Source organism: Melanotaenia boesemani, chromosome 18 (genome assembly GCF_017639745.1).
Source record: "Melanotaenia boesemani isolate fMelBoe1 chromosome 18, fMelBoe1.pri, whole genome shotgun sequence".
In the NCBI taxonomy this organism is placed as follows: domain Eukaryota; kingdom Metazoa; phylum Chordata; class Actinopteri; order Atheriniformes; family Melanotaeniidae; genus Melanotaenia; species Melanotaenia boesemani.
Genome location: NC_055699.1, coordinates 16,511,644 through 16,529,568, shown reverse-complemented (window position 1 = coordinate 16,529,568; position 17,925 = coordinate 16,511,644). Strand labels below are relative to the sequence as shown.

General features: G+C 37.7%; 4 protein-coding genes across 5 annotated transcripts in view; 3 read left to right on the top strand and 1 right to left on the bottom strand.

The window, feature by feature from the left end:
* Positions 1-728: 728 nt before the first annotated feature.
* LOC121628986 (retinol dehydrogenase 12-like) lies at positions 729-3,285 on the top strand. The gene is made up of 6 exons (XM_041968445.1): positions 729-852; positions 1,063-1,218; positions 1,379-1,483; positions 1,752-1,961; positions 2,428-2,620; positions 2,770-3,285. Exons 2-6 carry the CDS (start codon positions 1,092-1,094, stop codon positions 2,870-2,872), a joined length of 738 nt encoding a protein of 245 aa, XP_041824379.1. The 5' UTR covers positions 729-852; positions 1,063-1,091; the 3' UTR covers positions 2,873-3,285.
* Positions 3,286-5,044: 1,759 nt separating this feature from the next.
* Positions 5,045-10,229, top strand: zgc:112332 (uncharacterized protein LOC553712 homolog). Its single transcript, XM_041968442.1, has 7 exons — positions 5,045-5,162; positions 5,509-5,624; positions 7,566-7,721; positions 7,947-8,051; positions 8,858-9,067; positions 9,355-9,547; positions 9,684-10,229. The coding sequence occupies exons 1-7, from the start codon at positions 5,152-5,154 to the stop codon at positions 9,784-9,786; spliced, it is 894 nt and encodes a 297-aa protein (XP_041824376.1). The 5' UTR covers positions 5,045-5,151; the 3' UTR covers positions 9,787-10,229.
* A 2,076-nt stretch (positions 10,230-12,305) lies between these two features.
* sec61g (SEC61 translocon subunit gamma) lies at positions 12,306-13,883 on the top strand. The gene is made up of 4 exons (XM_041968446.1): positions 12,306-12,433; positions 12,788-12,891; positions 13,026-13,128; positions 13,721-13,883. Exons 2-4 carry the CDS (start codon positions 12,798-12,800, stop codon positions 13,728-13,730), a joined length of 207 nt encoding a protein of 68 aa, XP_041824380.1. The 5' UTR covers positions 12,306-12,433; positions 12,788-12,797; the 3' UTR covers positions 13,731-13,883.
* A 109-nt stretch (positions 13,884-13,992) lies between these two features.
* tpk1 (thiamin pyrophosphokinase 1) overlaps positions 13,993-17,925 on the bottom strand; it is a 97,224-nt gene continuing 93,291 nt past the window's right edge. For both annotated transcript variants that reach the window (XM_041968443.1, XM_041968444.1), the window contains exon 9: positions 13,993-14,474. In XM_041968443.1, the coding sequence (XP_041824377.1) occupies positions 14,329-14,474 (146 nt within the window). In that variant the 3' untranslated portion in view covers positions 13,993-14,328. The remainder of the gene's footprint in view (positions 14,475-17,925) is intronic.

The window sequence follows — 17,925 nt, the reverse complement described above, 5'->3', positions numbered from 1 at the left end:
GAGATACTTTCTAACATCTCTTGTCATGTGATTGCTCTTAAAAATTCTTAATGGATTAGTTACAATAGCTGAATTTGAACAGTGGGGCATTAAGAATCAATGATGACTTCCTGGTGCACAGAAAAACATTTAAAGGAAAAATAGCTGTCATTTCTTTGCTTTCTCAAATGTGCCTTCCTCTCATCTACATCACTGGACCCGAGTCCTGAAATCAGTCAAAGAAAAACCTGTTCAAAGTTTACGTGGAATCTTTGGAGTTTTTTTTGTCACTAAACTCAAAGATGCAAGTTGTCAGGTAAGAGATTTCTCCAAAGTAGCATTATTACAAGAAGAAATAATATAGAAATAGAAAATTACTGTTTAAGAATTTAAATTATTATGCATTGTCAATAGTCAGAGAATAATAAAAGAATTACATTGAATCATATAAAAAAACATTTTGACAAATCTCTTCAGATCTGGGTTTCATTTGGTTAGAAAATCTTTAAGTTTAACCACTGAGATGTCAAGTGAATTTGTCAAATCACACTGTGATCTTTAAATTTCTGTTTTAACACTGTCGTTTTTCATATTTACTGTTTTGCCTGGGGGTGTACACACATCACACACCTTGTAATTACTGCAAACAAACTTATTGTACTCACAGGTGTTCCCTTGAGGTATCTTTCAATATTTTAGTTTTTTTTTTTTTTCCAAGACTAAAATATTCATTCAGATCTCACACCGGATTCTTCAGGTCTTTTTTCCTCTCCAAACCATCTTCGGATGTGCGTCTAGAGGGGAAGACTGCCATAGTAACAGGGGGCAACACTGGAATAGGCAAAGAAATTGTTAAAGACCTGGCTGCAAGAGGCAAGCAAACACCTACACATTTAAAGACAAGCTAAGTTCATAATCATGTGTTTTTTTCCTCTGTAGAAAATGTTGAAAAAGTTAATCAACAAAGTAAATACTTTAAAGTTAATGAAAAAACACAAAAACAAACTATTATCTTGTTCAGATTTCAACATGTATGCACATGAAAGCCCAGTCACCATTATGTCTTAAATTACTTGTTGGTAGGTGCTCGGGTGATTTTGGCGTGTAGAGACATGACAAAGGGAGAACAAGCTGCCTCTGACATCATGACCGAGGTGAATGGAGCCAAGATAGTCGTTAGGCTGCTAGATCTGGCTGACACCAAATCAATATGCCTGTTTGCTGAGAATATCTACAACAGTGGGTGACATGCACACACACACACACACACACACACACACACACACACACACACACACACACACACACACACACACACACACACACACACACACACACACACACAGTTATATGTGTTTTATAACATATGTAACACACATGATAATATCCTGTTTTCCAGCGGAGAAGGCGCTTCACTTTCTGATCAACAATGCAGGCGTGGCTATTTGTCCTTATGCCAAAACAGTTGATGGTTATGAGATGCAGTTTGGAGTGAATCATCTGGGTAAGAGATATAAATATTAAAGAAATACAGAACTTTGAGTTGCCTTTTTCTTGTGTAATTCCAATGGTTCTAAGTAATGATGGGTCGCTTCATTCTGGCGTGTTTGTCCTAAACAGTCAGTAAATCATTGTTCAATTCTTTTGCTTTGGTTCTTTTAAATGAACTTAAAATCTACAGGATGATAACTTTTACTCTTCTCTCTGTTCCTTTGAATTCACCATATTTTACTTTATTATCTACCCTATCTGCCCCTTTTCTGCCTCATCAGGTCATTTCTTCTTGACCTTCCTGCTGCTGGACTTGCTGAAACACTCGGCCCCATCCCGAGTTATCAACTTGTCATCAGTAGCTCATGCCATGGGCAAGATCCAGTTTGATGACCTGAGCGGGGAGAAAGATTACCACCCAGTCAGGGCTTATGCTCAGAGCAAGCTGGCCAATGTGCTGTTTACCAGGGAGCTGGCTAAAAGGGTTGAGGGTAGGTTGTGTGTCTGTGAAACAGAGACAGAAGAAGTATGCTTTAATACATGAGCCTTTTTGTGCCTTTCAGTCTCTTGCTTTGTGCATAGAAAAACAGATTTTCATCTCTTGCCAATGTGAGAGTCTCATGCCTTAACCACAACTGCCCTGAGCAAGAAACAGAACAGCCAGAAATATTTTCAAGGAAAACACATAATCACCCTTGACACTCTTGCTGTAAATCTGTCAGTTTCTGCTGAAATAATGGTGTGTTAGGACTTAGACTTTACTATATGCATGGATTTTATATGTATATGAAACTGAGAAAGAAATGATTATGCAAATAAGTTTAATTCTAAATAGTTATTTACGGTATTTTTCATGCAAAGTGAAACTGTAACCAAGCACAAAAGCATGAGAAGGAGACATCCATATCCTTCCATCTAAGAGGAACCTCTGCAGCTAAATCAAACCTTAATCTCCAGCTCAAGGTGTGATGGCATTCTCAGTGGACCCCGGCATGGTGAATACTGAAATTACAAGACACATAAGGCGCCCTCTAGTGGATATAACCAAGGCCTTCCGTTTCCTGATGAAGACTCCCGCTGAGGGAGCTTACACCATCATCTACTGCATTGTAACCCCTGAGAACCAGATGCTCACTGGGGGATTCTACAGGTAGGTTTAAAAAACAGTAGCACAGCCGTTACTGAAGTTAGTCAAACATGGCCTCTCATGAAAGAAAGGATTACTGGCAATATAACACCAAACAAATGTAAACAACAGTCGAATTAATCTAATTTCCTCTTCTTCCCTTTTTTGTACAGGGACTGTGCCCGAGCAGACATGTGCAGGGCAGGTCAGGATGATGGCACCACCTTGAAGCTGTGGACCATAAGCTGCCACATGTTAGGCATCCGCTGGAGATGAATGGCTCACCTGCATGCTGTGCAGAAACATTCATATGCAGTGATACCCTTTTCATGCTATAAATCTTCCTAGTGTTACTGAGTGTTATGCATGTGACATGATTTGTAGATTAAATTAGGCTTAAGATCATTGTAATAGATTGGTGGAATTATGAAGGCGGAGGACTGAAACTGCATTAATAACAATAAATCCAGAAATGTAGAAATGACTCAATAAACAAATTAATATGCCAATGAATTCTACAAAAATATTATTTTTTTCCATTAAGAAACCTGTTAAATGTGAAATAAATATATACTGAAGTGCCCTGTAATGTGGGCAAGGACTCCAAGAAAGCAGAGGAATCGCCCTTTATGCATCTCAAAAGCTGGGAAAACTTCAGCATTGTTACAGGTGCAGCGCTGCGGTGTGCTCTGTCACATTTTGTGAAATAAACATGTCATTTGTATTGACTTTTATTCATTTAATTGATTTGGATAACACAAGCACAAGTAATGGATGGATGGATAACACTGCTGAGTGATGCAGAGCTGAAACTGACTGGACAAAACTGAAGAGACGACGCTCCAAAACTGGCTGCTCAGTGTTATTTAATCCAACAGGCGAGGATCTGCCTCCAAGACATAAGACCACCCTCATTTACATAATGAGGCAGAAATGTGAACAGAAATGTAAAAAGGAGACATAAATGTGCTTGGAGAAATAAATAGAGGAAGTAAAATGCAAGACTGACAATAAGGATGTAAATGTAACTGTGAATAAATAAATGTATTTATTTAGTTAGTTTTGACAGGTTTGGTCCTCCATAGCTGAAATATTTACCACTGGGGAAAAAAGACATGAAGATAACTGCTCTAAATGAAATGTCCTCAGCTCTTTGTGTGTTTGATTGTGGTGAATTTCCTTTCAGTTTCTTTCTAGATATTTTAATTCCCTTTGCAATCATTTTTCAGGACTTGTGTATTTGTTTTGCGTCTTTTTTTAATTTTTTAAAAACTTTTTATAGATTTTCTAATTTTCTTGCTTTGGGTCATTTAAACACCATTTTATAGCCTCTTCGCATCTTTCTGTTCATCTATGGTTGTGATGAGTCTATAATGGCAGCGCCAACAACCATCAATTTTCATAGTGTCATCTCAATTTTGGAAATTCTGTTTTCTTTTTTTTTTCTCTCTCTCTTCTTTTTTTGCATATCAAATTTTGTTTGTGAGACAACATAAATTTAACATTTGTCTTTGAAGGTTTTGCAGAAAACTCATGGAGAATTTAAAAATGAGCTTTGAGACTACATGTATAGTCTTGTTTACTTCAGACAGCAGCACTGACAATACTTTACTTACGATGAAAACTAGACCAACGTTTTCTTGTCTGCTTCAGCCAGCAGCTGATAAAGAAAGCCAGAAGGCAGATGCTGAGGACAACAGACAATCCCTGTTTACCATCTGACATTTTCAGCCTAAATCACTTGCTACATCACTTGCTAGAGTCAAGATGCTATCATTGTGTGCAGTCATAGTACTCCTGATAACCCCTTATGTTTTCTCATTATTACCATATATTTATTAGGAGATAATATTAAGGAATAATTGTAATGCTTTTTAAAAAGTCACCTTGTTATTTATTAATTTAAATAATTTTATTTGCTTGTTTGTTTATTCAGATTTCACAAATGAAGCAAATTATTTTGGGCCCATACCACGTACTGTAGGTCCCCTGGATATTTCTTAAGGAAATCCAGTAAGTAGGAAACAATACAGCAACATATAATACAATAAAAAAAAGAAGAAGAAGAAGAAAAAAAAAGCAAACAAAACAAAACAAAAAAAAAAACAGTAAACCTGTTTAAGATGTGGATTCCTCAGATCAAAGCAGGAGATTCAAACAAGTAAATTTATTTGTTTAATTAGAATTTTTCCTTTTGATGTTGTATTCTGTTGTGTTGGATTTTGATCAGTTATTTTGTGCAGATTATAAAATACAGTAGACTTGATTCTGATCGCTCTCTAACAACAGGACTCTCAGACAGCAGGAGGCAACAGGAGAGCTGCCTGTTCCCCAGCCTGTAACTTGTGAATCAATTATGCGTCAGCTCGCTGCTGATTGGTCCAGCTCTGAGATGTGAAACCAAGGCAGCGGGGTGGAGAGAGAGAGAGAGAGACAGAGAGAGAGAGAGATGACAAGCACGAAACCTGCTGATGAACTGTTGGGTGCAGACTAAAGGGGGTGCGTGGCTCATTTTCATCGATCCTAAAGTGGAAATCAGTTGCTTCTAAGGAAGAATGCACTGCAGGTAGGAGGAAAAAAGATTTCTACCAGCTAAAAGGTTAGGCTGCTGGCTACGTTAATAACAGGAATGTCAGAAATTTTAAGCAGCTTAAACTAAAGGCTGCCACCATAGTTTACCTGCTGTTGTTGGAATAGTTAAACAAAGCTGTTTGTGTCGATCCTTGTCATTACATGTAGAATTTAAAAAGGCTTTGTGTGGGTGTGTTTTTATCCTAATTGGTTTGACATTTGAAATTAGCAATCAAAGTCCCTGCTACCTACTAAAGAATGATTACAGAAACATGTGCTGCAAGGTAACCTACAGAGTTAGATAGGTTTACTTAATGGTACTACTTGTGTGTGCTGATCAGGAGTGTGTGCTGTAACCGCTGGTCATCTGAGGAGAGGTTAGATGGGAAAACAGTCATCATCACTGGAGCCAACACTGGCATCGGCAAAGAAACTGCCAGGGACCTGGCAAGGAGAGGTACTCCCTAATCCAGCTGTGTGTATGTCAATGTTTGGATTATTTGTTTTGCTGTGTAACATCAGTAACTTTCAAACTAATTTAACATGCACCATTCTTCCCTTTTAGAGTCTAACACCTGACTTCAACTTCATTTGATGTGTTTTTGGATGGAAATATTGGTTGCATTGGTATACCCTTATGGCATACCTTTACCTCATGTATCCAAAACTAAGGAGTTGGGAATGAGTGTCTTCATTTCATCCAAATTTACACCTTGGTTAACATTCTACCAATCTGAGTGATAGACAGATGGTATTGATGTAAGGCTCATGAAGTGTCAGGAAGACAGAGGGAGCATTGTGACGGTCTGATCCCCTCCTCACCCAGACAGACAACAAAGAGAGATGAGGGAGTGCAGCCACACACACACACACACACAGAGACAGACAGACACAGACCCAGTAAATAGTGTAAAACTAAATCTACATACATCATTTAATTTTTTTATCCATCCAAGGTACAGCGTGAGGTATTGCCTGGCCATGTTTTTGAAACTACCATTCATTTGAGAGTGTAAGGATAACAGTGCAAACAGGAGGCTTTTTATTTTATTATTTGATAATATATGTCAAACGATACTGTTTGCTGCTATAAGTCAAATGATAAAGGAACAATATAAAGGATAAAAAGTGAAAAAAGAGGAAAAGAAAAGACAGGGCAGTAATAATAATACCCTTCGTAGTGAAATAATGGCACTATGCCTTTTGCTCCTGGAGGATTCCCTGTCAATTGATGGTATCATCTTTCAGTAAATGGGATTATGTAATGACATGATTAGATTTACACAGATTCATAACAGCCTGTGATACCTGGGGGCAGAAGCATCCTACCATGAAGAATCAAACCAAATCACAACATTTTAAACCACCTTTTCGTTTGCTTTAATAAGCCCCGTTTTGCTGAATTTGAAATTTTGAAGAAGGAAAATGTACATAGTGTATATACATGTAAGTGCTGTGATTGGACTACTTGTTTAGAAGTCTGAAGATAATATAATAGAACATTGTGTAATCATATCCTGTGTTATGAAACACTATACTTAGGTATTACTTACTGCGCAATGCTATTTGATTGAACTGAATGAAAGTGGCTGCTCTGAACTGTGGGAATAATTGGGTTTTTCCCACAAGGGAGACAGCAGGACAGAAACAAAGACTCAGTGATAGGGCACAGATGCTATGCTCCAACTGATTAATGGCTCCTCTCTTCCTTAATTGCAGGGCACAGCAGCTATTTTGTAAATGTGCATGAGTTTGTGTGAGAATGTTTGTGGTATTGGGTGGTTTAGGGGTGTTGTCTCACTATATGTAAGTTTATTGTTTTTGTGGGGGTGTATACATGCTTGTGTTGGGCTGAAAGAAAGGGTGCATGCATGTGTCCTCAAAACCCTTTTCTGTGCTCATTAAGGAGAATGCAGTAATTTGTGTCAGTGGTGAATGAGAATGATACAGCTGAGAGGGTCTTGTGTTCATGCAAGTGGAGCAGTTGGCTAAATGAGATCCTGAGTGAGAGTTTATAAATCATTAGAGGATGATAAGAAGTACGCAGAGATTTACAGACTTCATTACTTATCTGATGGCGGTGGTTTTGGATGCCTGCAAATGAGCAAAGCTGCTGTAATTTTAATTTGGAAACTTTAAATGATTTGAACCTCCACAACCTTTTAAGTTTCTATTTATCCATCATAGCAATGCGGTGTATTTTCTGTGAATTTGGCTGTCATGTGGTGGGTAAACAGCCTTAGTAAGTGAAATGAGAGTTGAGCACGAGTGGGTTGAGCACACATAAACAAACAGTTTTGAGTTTACATGAGCTGTAGAGCTGGGAGGAAACTGTTGTGGGATAGGGAGAATGTGAAATCAACAAGCCAACTTCTCGTTGCTGGCCCTTGTTTTTTAGGTGCCCGCATCATCATGGCATGCAGAGACCTGGAGAGGGCCGAGGAAGCACGGACCGACATCTTGGAGGACACAGGAAATGAGAATATGGTCATCAGGAAACTGGATCTGTCTGATACCAAGTCCATCAGGGCCTTTGCTGAAATTATCAACAAAGGTGAAAGTTAATACACAATTGATATAAGCCCCTTAAAAGAAATTCCTACAACAAACAGGTTGGTTATAGCATAGATGTTTGAAAAAAAGACATTTGGCTATAAACTTGACAATCACTGCCATAGTGTGGAAGTACTAGAAATGTAAGCATTTACCTGATTTCAACTACCTATTTTCTCTTTATGCCCCAAACTAATACTTACCTTGTGTGGTGTGTTATTTTCAGAGGAGAAACAATTGAATATCCTGATAAATAATGCAGGAATCATGATGTGTCCCTACTCCAAGACAGCTGATGGGTTTGAAATGCAGTTGGGAGTCAATCATTTGGGTAAGTTATTATTCTTTCTGTATTCCTTTTTTGCATTTCATGATTTGGATCTGAATTGTATTCATTCATATTATTTTCAGAAGCAGGCACAAATGGAAACAGGGTTTGGTTGACTCTGATGTTTAGCTGCTAGATTAATTAGGGTTTGGTATCTTTTTAATACAATCAGAAAGTGAAAAAAAAAACCCTGATTTAGTAGTAATATCTGTACAACTCAACATCAGTCAGGAAATAAACTGCAGTTCTGTCTTCAAGCTGTCATTGTTTTCATCTGCATTAGACCGTGACTTCTTCCAGATGATGTTTCCCACTGCGTTATTTTTGTCACAGGCTGTCAATTCAAATGCTCTATGCTCGAACACAGTCGCCCACACACATATGGATGTCCAGATGCGCCCATAAAGACACATACACATTCCTACTTGCTTGTACAAACATCCTTTGCATATGTGAACATTATAGTGTAGATGTAACCCTAACCCTAACAGGAAATGGAGAACAATTGTAAGGACAACAAAGCCACTTATCGGTCTGCCCACACGTAAACTTCGAGAACAATGGTACTGTGAGTGTATGTGCCTAACAGAAGTTTTCCAGTGTTTTTATTTGTACAAAGTTGGTATTTTGTGTATACATCAGCAGGCATACATCTTGCTGATTATCTAAACTTTCTGTCTAAAGACATGTTAGGAAGGAGACTGAATGAGTGACAGGTATCTGAATAAGGTCCATCTTGAAACTGAAGATATTCAGCTGTTGAGGCAGTGGCATTAAGTTTTGTGTTTCATGATTTTGATTTTTCTCAGGTCATGTTTACTTGACCTACCTGCTGCTTGATCTCATCAAGCATTCAGCTCCAGCCCGTATTGTTGTCGTGGCATCTGTGGCCCACACCTGGACCGGGCTTCGGCTGGATGACATTAACAGTGAGAGGAGTTATGATACCATGAAGGCCTACGGACAGAGCAAACTGGCTAACGTCCTCTTTGCACGCTCTCTTGCCAAAAGGTTAGAAGGTGAGGAAAAGAATGAACGGACAAGCACACATCCAAGGGATTATGTTGTGGGCCTGCCGTGTGCTGGAGGGTTTGCTTAAAGACTTTTAACATAGCCACATGGAGGGTGTAATTAGAAGAACTTGTGATCCTTTGCTCCAGAAATGTGAGTCAGAAAAGTGGCTTATATTCATTATTACATAGAAACCGGGTGCTTTCAGAAAGCCTGACAAGCCATGTTAGGTTTGCATGTCTGCATGAAGATGTGTTTTTGTAGGTGACTGTGTAAGTCTATGTATATGTTGCAGGTACAGGGGTGAGTGTGTTCTCCTTACACCCAGGGGTGGTACAGTCTGATCTGTGGAGGCACCAGCACCAGTGTATCCAGGTGGCAGTGAAGATCTTCAGGATTTTCACCAAGACAACAGTGGAGGGAGCGCAGACCACCATCTACTGTGCCGTGGAGCCAGGCCTGGAGAGCCTGAGTGGAGGATACTTCAGGTAACTCTCAGCCAATAACTGTTTATACAAAACAAGAGCGTCTTGGGATTTTTATCTGCTGTTTAAGCATTTGCATTTCACTTTCCTTATAAAACAAGCACACAAACAACTAATTATTCTCCCTGTTTATGTTTAGCGACTGTGCCTCTGCAAGGTGCTCAAGAGCCGCTGCTGATGATGACTTGGCTCAGAAGCTGTGGGAGGTCAGCTGCAACATGCTTGGTATCCCCTGGCAGTGAAGAGCGGCAAATTAACTGTGCAATGAAAGACACTGTCCTCTCTACACTGTTACGCACTTTTAAATCTCCATCAGTGTTCTGTAACAATTATGTATTTCATGACTGAAAGTGCTGTATTTTCCGAAAGGAAGCGGACTGCTCCAAAGCTTATCTTTTCTTTAATGTGCTATCAAGGACAAATCATACATTGTGGTCAGATAGTTTCAACAAACTGCATGATTACTTTTTTTTCTTGTGTAAAGACATTTTAAGAATGAACTAATATTTAAACTGTGGCTTGTTTACTAGTAGAATTTGATGTCAAAAGGAATATTTTTACTGTCATTTTACTGTGTATTTACTAACTGATGAAGTCATTCTTTGTTCAAATGGTTGTCCATCTTGAGAATTTGTCAGTAAAGGTGGTCTCGTTTGGGATAAAAATGAACAAAGGTGTTAAAATCTTTCATGTCACAGACTTTCACTTTGCAAGTTTATTATATTGTTGGATTGTTTAGCAGTTAACATCTTCTTCCTTGCACCGGATCTGGCTGTATTTGTTATAAAAATGCCGACCAGCATAAAGTGAATGCAGTTTAACAGACTCTAAGAAGACCATTATCATTGTTACTTGTCTGATATTTGCTCTCTAATTTATTCATTGTATTGGCTCTATGTGGCTGAACTGAGAAACCAAAATTGCAGCACTATTAAGTTACTTTCTAATCATAATGCGGTTGCAAAGAGTAAGCAAGCTGTTTTTAAGAGATTTGAGGTATGTTATGTGACAACATTACATCATATAGATAAGAAACCTAACATAATATAGTGTTTTACTTGTCTGTGACTGACCACTGCGTGTATAGATAGCGCCAATAGCCTCTGTTAACTTGGCTGATCCAGATGAAGTTAACACTTACAACACTTGCCTAAGTTAAACACAATTATTTAGACTTAGAAGAAGAAAAAAGAAAAAAAGAGATGAGGGTCTTAAAATCTTAATCAGCACCACCCAACTAGATGACTGAATTTCATGAGTGACCCCATGGTTGATTCATTAAGGTAACATGCATGAAATAGTACAGTAAAATGCATGAAAAAGTATAATAGAGAAAGTAAATTAAGCTAAACTGTCAAAGCTGAAAACTGCTAATCTTAATCTAAAACACATGAGGGAGTATTACCTAAAGAATGTAGCACGAGCAATATGCATGGTTATAATGACCTACCTAACAATACCTTACTAACTAACTAACACTACCAAAAGTTAAAAGTAAAGTACCTAAAAATGTCCTAGTGAATAATGCTTTTTAATAGGTTGTTCAACAAATATATTAGTAGTTGTATATTCCTCTGTGTAAAAATTAAGATATCATGAGCAGGCTTTGTATGCTAGAATGAATCCTTTTTTTTTTAATTTAATTCTTTTTAGCAGTTTTGCATAATTCTAATAATAATAATAGTACTTTTATTAGGGATTTGCCAATACGCTGAAAATAATCATCATGTTTAATATTCTAATTCAAATTCTGGACAAATTTCCTCAGTCTTAATGCACACTAGATATTTTGCATTATTTAATCAATGGCTCAGTTACGTTAGGAGAAAAAATTGAGTACATAACATAAAAGGCTGTGCTTCAAAGCAGATGAGTGTTTGCTGTTTAGTAATGCGCAAAACATTTTCAGTGTTTGTAGTTTCCCATACAAGGTTGCGAATAAAAGCGGCCAAAATGATTTTTCTCTGCAGGTTGGCTGGGCTCTCCCTTAGAGATAGGGTCAGAAGCTTGGTGATCTAGGAGGGATGCCTAATGGATGCCTCCCTGGTGAGGTGTTCTGGGCACGTCCCACCGGGAGGAGGTCTCAGGGAAGACCCAGGACACGCTGGACGGTCTACATCTCTTGGCCGAATGCCTCAGGATCCCCCCAGAGGAGCTGGTAAATGTGGCTGGGGAAAGGGAAGTCTGGGTTTTCCTGCTTAGGCAGCTGCCCCTGCGACCTGACTCCGGATAAGCAGCAGAAAATGGATGGATGCTATTTTTCCATAAGATAATTACATTATTACCAGACTACGTAAATTTTTACTGCTTTATAAGCCGTATTACCAAAATCCATTTAATAAAAACACAAAGTGAGTCAGTATTTATTTATACATGATGAAAAAGCATAATATGAGCTATTGTTATAGCTTTTATTGTAACAGAAAGATTGCACAAGCAAATGCATGATAGAAATGAAAGAGCAAGAAGATTAAGAGGGAAATTTTTCATAATCACTGAAATGTAGATTTATGTAGCTCCTGTAATATCTTTAGCTTTGTACATAATTCAGGTCAGTCTTTTCTGTAAATACTGGAACCCCCACCCACTCCTTTCCATTTTCAGGATCTATATCTATATCTATATCTATATCTATATCTATATCTATATCTAGCAGTTAGTAAAACGAGTGACTTGCTGATTAATACTGCCTGTTACTGTACTGAAACCTCCCAGCCTGCAGGTGGCAGACGACACAGTTCAAACAAAAAGTGCACAACATTTCACGCATGCGCTTTGTAAGTCTACGTCAGCTCTTCGCTGTTCTCTCGTTACCAAGCTGTGTAAAGGCTACGTGGCTTTTTCTTGTCTCCAGATTTAACGCGACGTCGTTTGTAGAGAAGATACCAGGTAACTTTAAATCATTATTTCAGTTTACTTTGAAGAACACAGTGCAGTAATTAAACTTTTAAAATTGTATTTAGTTTTATTTCTCGGTCATTTAACACAGTGTTGTGTCGACGCGACAACTAGCTTCCAGGATGATAGCTTTAGCTACGGAAAGAAACCAATGTTGATGTCTTAAAAATCACGTCTTATTATATTGATACATCCACATTTGATTTGACATACTTCCAAGTATTTTAAGGAAATTGAGAATAACAGTTTGTGTAAATGTAACGACAAACCTAGAAGCCATTAAATGCTTATGCTGCTGGAGTCAACGTCAACACTTAACGGGATCTCTTTTATTTCTGTTTGCAGATCAAAGGCCATGGATCAAGTGATGCAGTTTGTTGAGCCGAGCCGGCAGTTCGTCAAAGACTCTATAAGGCTCGTAAAGAGGTGCACAAAACCCGACAGAAAAGGTAGGATTTTACTGTATAATCTACGCTATCTTTGTTGAAAATGACATAAGACCCAGTTTTGATAACGAGCTGAACATTGTCACAGAAGTTATTGTCATTTTCTTATTTGACATAATTTTTTTGTCTTCCTTCAGAATTCCAAAAGATTGCCATGGCCACAGCAATTGGGTTTGCCATCATGGGTTTCATTGGTTTCTTTGTCAAGCTCATCCATATCCCCATTAACAACATCATTGTGTAAGTGAATGGTTACGAAATCTTTTTAAATTGTCTTTCCATTGATTTGGCAGAGTAAAATATTTTGCTTTCAGGATTAATATAATTAGCTTATTTGTAAGTATTTTTATATATTACCAGTCTTAAAGAAAAGTAGCATTATAAGCACTTGTGTTTACACAGACACACAGCAAAACTTGTCATTTAAAACGTGTAATTTATTTAGTAGTACAAAAACATGAATAAATTTCAGCTGTCAGGTTTATTTAAAATTAATATTAAATGGTCTAATCGGGTTTCTTGACAAAGTCAGAGATCATAAATCTTGTTTTATATTATGATAAACATTAAGGTCAAAAGGCATTATCTTAAATGTAATTTATATGATAACAGTAACTACAACATATGAATGTTGAATAAAAAAAAAAATCCATATTAATTATATAAGTGTAGTCAGTTTAAATAGTTTTTTTCCATAGTGGTTCCCTGAAGTAAGTTTTTGTATTGAGTTCAAATTATATTTAGTTTAATTTGAACAGAATATTATGGTAAAGTAATGCATACCTTTGGATTTTTCCAGTTGCTAACACTGCTCTCCTTGTTTTTCTTCCAGGGGCGGCTAAATTTTTGTGAAATAAACTCGTGCTTCAATATTGCTGGAGGGAGAATGGTGCAAACTTTTGTTGGACTGGAGTGACAGGGGACTGAAGGGATGGCATTTTTACATTCTGTGCAAGACATTTATATTTCATTGTGTAAATAAAAAGAAGAGGAGACCAAATGACTGACTTGTCTTTTCTACACATCGACATGTGTCTAAAAGTTTGGTTCTTAATCTTGAACTTTCAGAAGTGATATATTAAAAAAAAAAAGTCACAAGGCACATTTACTTTTTCTGTAGCAATTATGTCCATAATTTACTATTGCAGATGACAGTTGCACAGGAACTTGGATTTAAAGGCACATACTGGAAGCTGCAATATAAATCCTTTCACTAACGAGGAGCATGTTTAAGTCGGGATTAACAATTTTATTTTTTCTTAACCAGTTCTTAATTTTTCTTGTTTCACCTGAGCTGATTAAATTCAAAGTTGTGACAAATCAAACACAATATTTTGGCCCTGTGAAAGTGCTTTCACCATTTTATACTCTTCCATCTCGGATTGTAAACAGCACAAACTCCTAAATGTACTAATGAGCCAGTTTTCCAGATGATTGATATTATTCCCCTTCTTTTTGAATGGCCATGCTCCAAAGCAGAGGTTGGTCCGTGGTCACAGTTACAGTCTTCCGGGGGTTTCCTGGGGCAGTGGGCTCAAAGGTGTTGGATGTGCTCACCAGCTTTCCAAACTGCAGAACCTGGTTATCTGAAAAATGCAAATGGACATTAATAATTAGCTATTCGGTAATTTTGTCTTCAGTCTATAAAAGTTAAATTCATTAAACTAGTTTTTAGTTTGACATAATTGACACATTCCTTGTTCTTCATGGTGTTTAATTTTTAATGTAGCTATGTGTTAAAACCTTGTTTGAGAAGATGTGTGGAGCAGCTTGCGTCCCTGGATAACCACAGACATTCACAAAGCCTATTATGCTAAAGCCACTGAGAATATTCCCAATTTCTGGTTAATGAAGTGATAACAAATCTTCTTGCATGGAAGTCAGCAGCAGGAAAGGTGACTACTGGGGTGTAAATGTCACATGAGACATTTTGTTGAGCATATGAGGTGAAGGAGAATAAATAAAACCAGTTTAACTGACAGTTTTAGACCAAATGTAATCTTATATGCATCTTCACCTCTATTTTCAGAGTTGATAGTTTGGTTTCTAAACCGTTTTTAGGATTAACAGCATGAGTGTTTGTATTATTTTCCCTCATTTTACATTTCTTTCTTTGGTGCCACCTTTATGTTAAACAGTTTTGCCTGTAGTTACAGAACATACTGAGTTCTGTTTAAAAGGTTTTAATAGAAAAGTGTGGAACTTGGAGAAATGATTGAACTGAACAGCAGACATCTGAAAAGAAACCAGGCCAACACTGACCTCAAGTGGTCAAATTAAGAAACTATAAGTCTAAATCTGCCATCTGCTGGTTCCTTGTAGGAACACTTTAGGCCAGGGCTTTTCAACTCAGGCACTTGAGGACCAATATTCTGCAGGCTAAAGATGCGTCGCTGCTCCAACACACCTGATTCAAATAAAATGGATCCACCAGTTTTTTGTGAAGTTCTGCAGACTGTTTAAGTCAGGCATGTTGAAGCAGGGAAACATCCCAAAATCTGCAGGACAGTGGGCCTCAAGACCTGAAGTTGAATGATCCTGCATTAAGCCATAATGTTTTAGTTCTGATTCCAAGATTATTTATTAGCATAAAAACTCTTTATCTTACACTCCCTGCTAGACATTCCTAAAGTAAGCCTTTTTGTTACATCAGTTTTAAAAAAAGGCTTGTTTTTCTTCTCCTTGACCTGCTTGCCTTGAGTGATTACATTTATTTAAGTAGCATCAGATTCTATCGGTGTGTGAGATGCAAGTCAGGATCAAAAAGTGAATTCATGAGAGTAACTTATCTAAATATAGATCTGAATAATTATTAATCAGTCTTGCAAAGTGATTGGTCTCAAAGGACCAAACGACAGATTATTGGTTATGCTTCACAAGGCTCAAATAGGAAATATGTGAATTTGGTAACACTTTTTTTCCAGTTACCAGTTATATTTATTTATGCAGCATTAGCTCTGAACAAGCCGAGCTGACAAGCTCCCTGAGAAGGAGCTGCTGGATCGTGTCTAATATGAAAAGGGCAAACTCACTGAGAATATTTACAGCAGGGTTCTCCATTATTCTCTCTCTTTTATCTGTCACTGTGTTATTAGAGATAGCCGCAAATGAAATATGAAATTAATTTATGGCTCTGGTCAGCAAACCTGAAACAGTCTGCTTCAAAAAGGTTCATGCTAAAATAACAGCTGTGGCTCTTTTAAAGGAAGGTTTCCAGGAAAGCTTTCGACTATTTATGTCTCAGTGCTTTAATAAACCAAAACGCAAAAGCTTTTTTTTTTTTTCCCTTCAAAGTCTCTAAAGCATTTCATCTCCAGTTTACTTTTAAAAAATAATCTTGATTCAATTATCTGGTTGGCCTCCTTGGTGTCAGCAGGCCATAAGCAGTGTTTGAAATTGTGTTGGAGGATTAGTGCTCTGAGTACCACAACCCACAGCAGGAGCTAAGGGGTCCAGGGGAGGTTTTGTTGCTACTTGTCAATCATCTCAGCCACATTCAAAGCTCTACTTGAGATGAAAAACAAACAATATTGCTATCCTGAAAACACATCCTTAACCAGAGACACTAAAGTGCCAAACTGTAACCCTGAAAACACTTTACACTGTCAGTGAATCATGAAGTGACTCATTTGTGAAGATGCTTCAAGAGGTGGTTTCTCTGCTGTTAAAATATAACAAACCACTCTGACATATTCTAGCAGCACAGTCACCGTCCACAGCTCCAAGTCAGGTGGCTCAGTTAATGTTCCCATCATATATAACACTGCAAAAAAAGAAGTGATTATTTGTGGGTGTGTTGGACTCTGTCTACACTTTACTCAGATTTGGCTGAAAAAGAAAAACATAATGTGAGATGCAGGTTTGCAAAACAAAGTATTTTGTTGATCAGTGAAAACAGGCATTGGCCAGATCTCCTCAGCATGTCCTTGATCACCCCAGGGCATCTATTTATTGGTCAGACATGTCCAAAAATATGTAATCTAGGAGGCATCTCAGGGTCAATTCTAACTGGACTTCCCAAGCAGCTCAACTGGTTCCTTCTTGTGTGGATGTTTAAGCTCTCCTGGAGGCTAAACTCCAGTGAGAAAGCTAATTTTAATTGGTTATCATCACAATCTTGTTTTTTTTTTGGTCTTTGATAACAATTTGTGGAGCTCCTGTGTCTTGAGTCAACAGTCTAGAGGCGGAAGAAGTGCCATGGTGTGGGAAATGGTTTCTTTGTACATGACTACCTATCAGTCATTGTTTGCACAGGTTGTCTGAGTGTTTCTAAAAAGCAGGCACATCCCATTTCACATTATCTAGTGGCGGTCTTCAGGAGGATTATGCACCATCATGTTTCAAACCAAGTGGCTTTCCCAGTGACAAGATCTGAATCCAATACTACACCTTTGGGATGTGATAGAAGAAAAGTACACAGGAGCAGCTGAAATATAGGACAGGGTTTTTGTAGACAGGTGAATAGAACCTGGTGGTATATCTATACAAACAGAAAACATTTCACATGTAGGAAATCTAAACCAAAAGTCCAAAACTAGACATGAAAAACCTAAAAATATTTGATGCTAACAATTCTTTTACAATATGGTTTTTATTAATGTTTTTACAGAGAGACTGAAGCAGGTTTTCAATGTCCACATTCATCATTAGGATCAAAGTCTGGGATTATTTAAAGGGACACTTTTCCTCCAGCTGTAGAAAATTAGGTGTAAGGAAAGTTTTTTCTTCTTCTTCCTTTCCCTCATTAGTACAAAATATCTTGCAGGCAGCAAGTCTACATTTTGATCACAGAAAATTAAATGATCTCCAGTGGACACATGAATTCTGGTAAACACATGTTCTACATCAATATAATTTCAGTTCAGTTCAGAAGAAAAATACTAACAACATAATGACTGTTGCACACTAGTATCTCCAAATCTAACACTTCACAGTGTCTCAGCATTGCCTGGAGGGTACAAAATATAAGACTCACAACATAAGAGTTTTATGAATATGCAAAAACAGTTGGTTAAGTAATATCACAAGAGGAAATTG

Coding starts and splice junctions, on each gene's coding strand:
- LOC121628986 (XM_041968445.1), top strand. CDS start 1,092: ATGACAAAGGGAGAACAAGCTGCCTCTGACATCATGACCGAGGTGAAT. Junction 1,962..2,427: donor GCTGGCTAAAAGGGTTGAGG/GTAGGTTGTGTG, acceptor CTTAATCTCCAG/CTCAAGGTGTGATGGCATTC. Junction 2,621..2,769: donor CTCACTGGGGGATTCTACAG/GTAGGTTTAAAA, acceptor TTTTTTGTACAG/GGACTGTGCCCGAGCAGACA.
- zgc:112332 (XM_041968442.1), top strand. Junction 5,625..7,565: donor CAGGGACCTGGCAAGGAGAG/GTACTCCCTAAT, acceptor CTTGTTTTTTAG/GTGCCCGCATCATCATGGCA. Junction 7,722..7,946: donor TGCTGAAATTATCAACAAAG/GTGAAAGTTAAT, acceptor TGTTATTTTCAG/AGGAGAAACAATTGAATATC.
- sec61g (XM_041968446.1), top strand. CDS start 12,798: ATGGATCAAGTGATGCAGTTTGTTGAGCCGAGCCGGCAGTTCGTCAAA. Junction 12,892..13,025: donor CACAAAACCCGACAGAAAAG/GTAGGATTTTAC, acceptor GTCTTCCTTCAG/AATTCCAAAAGATTGCCATG.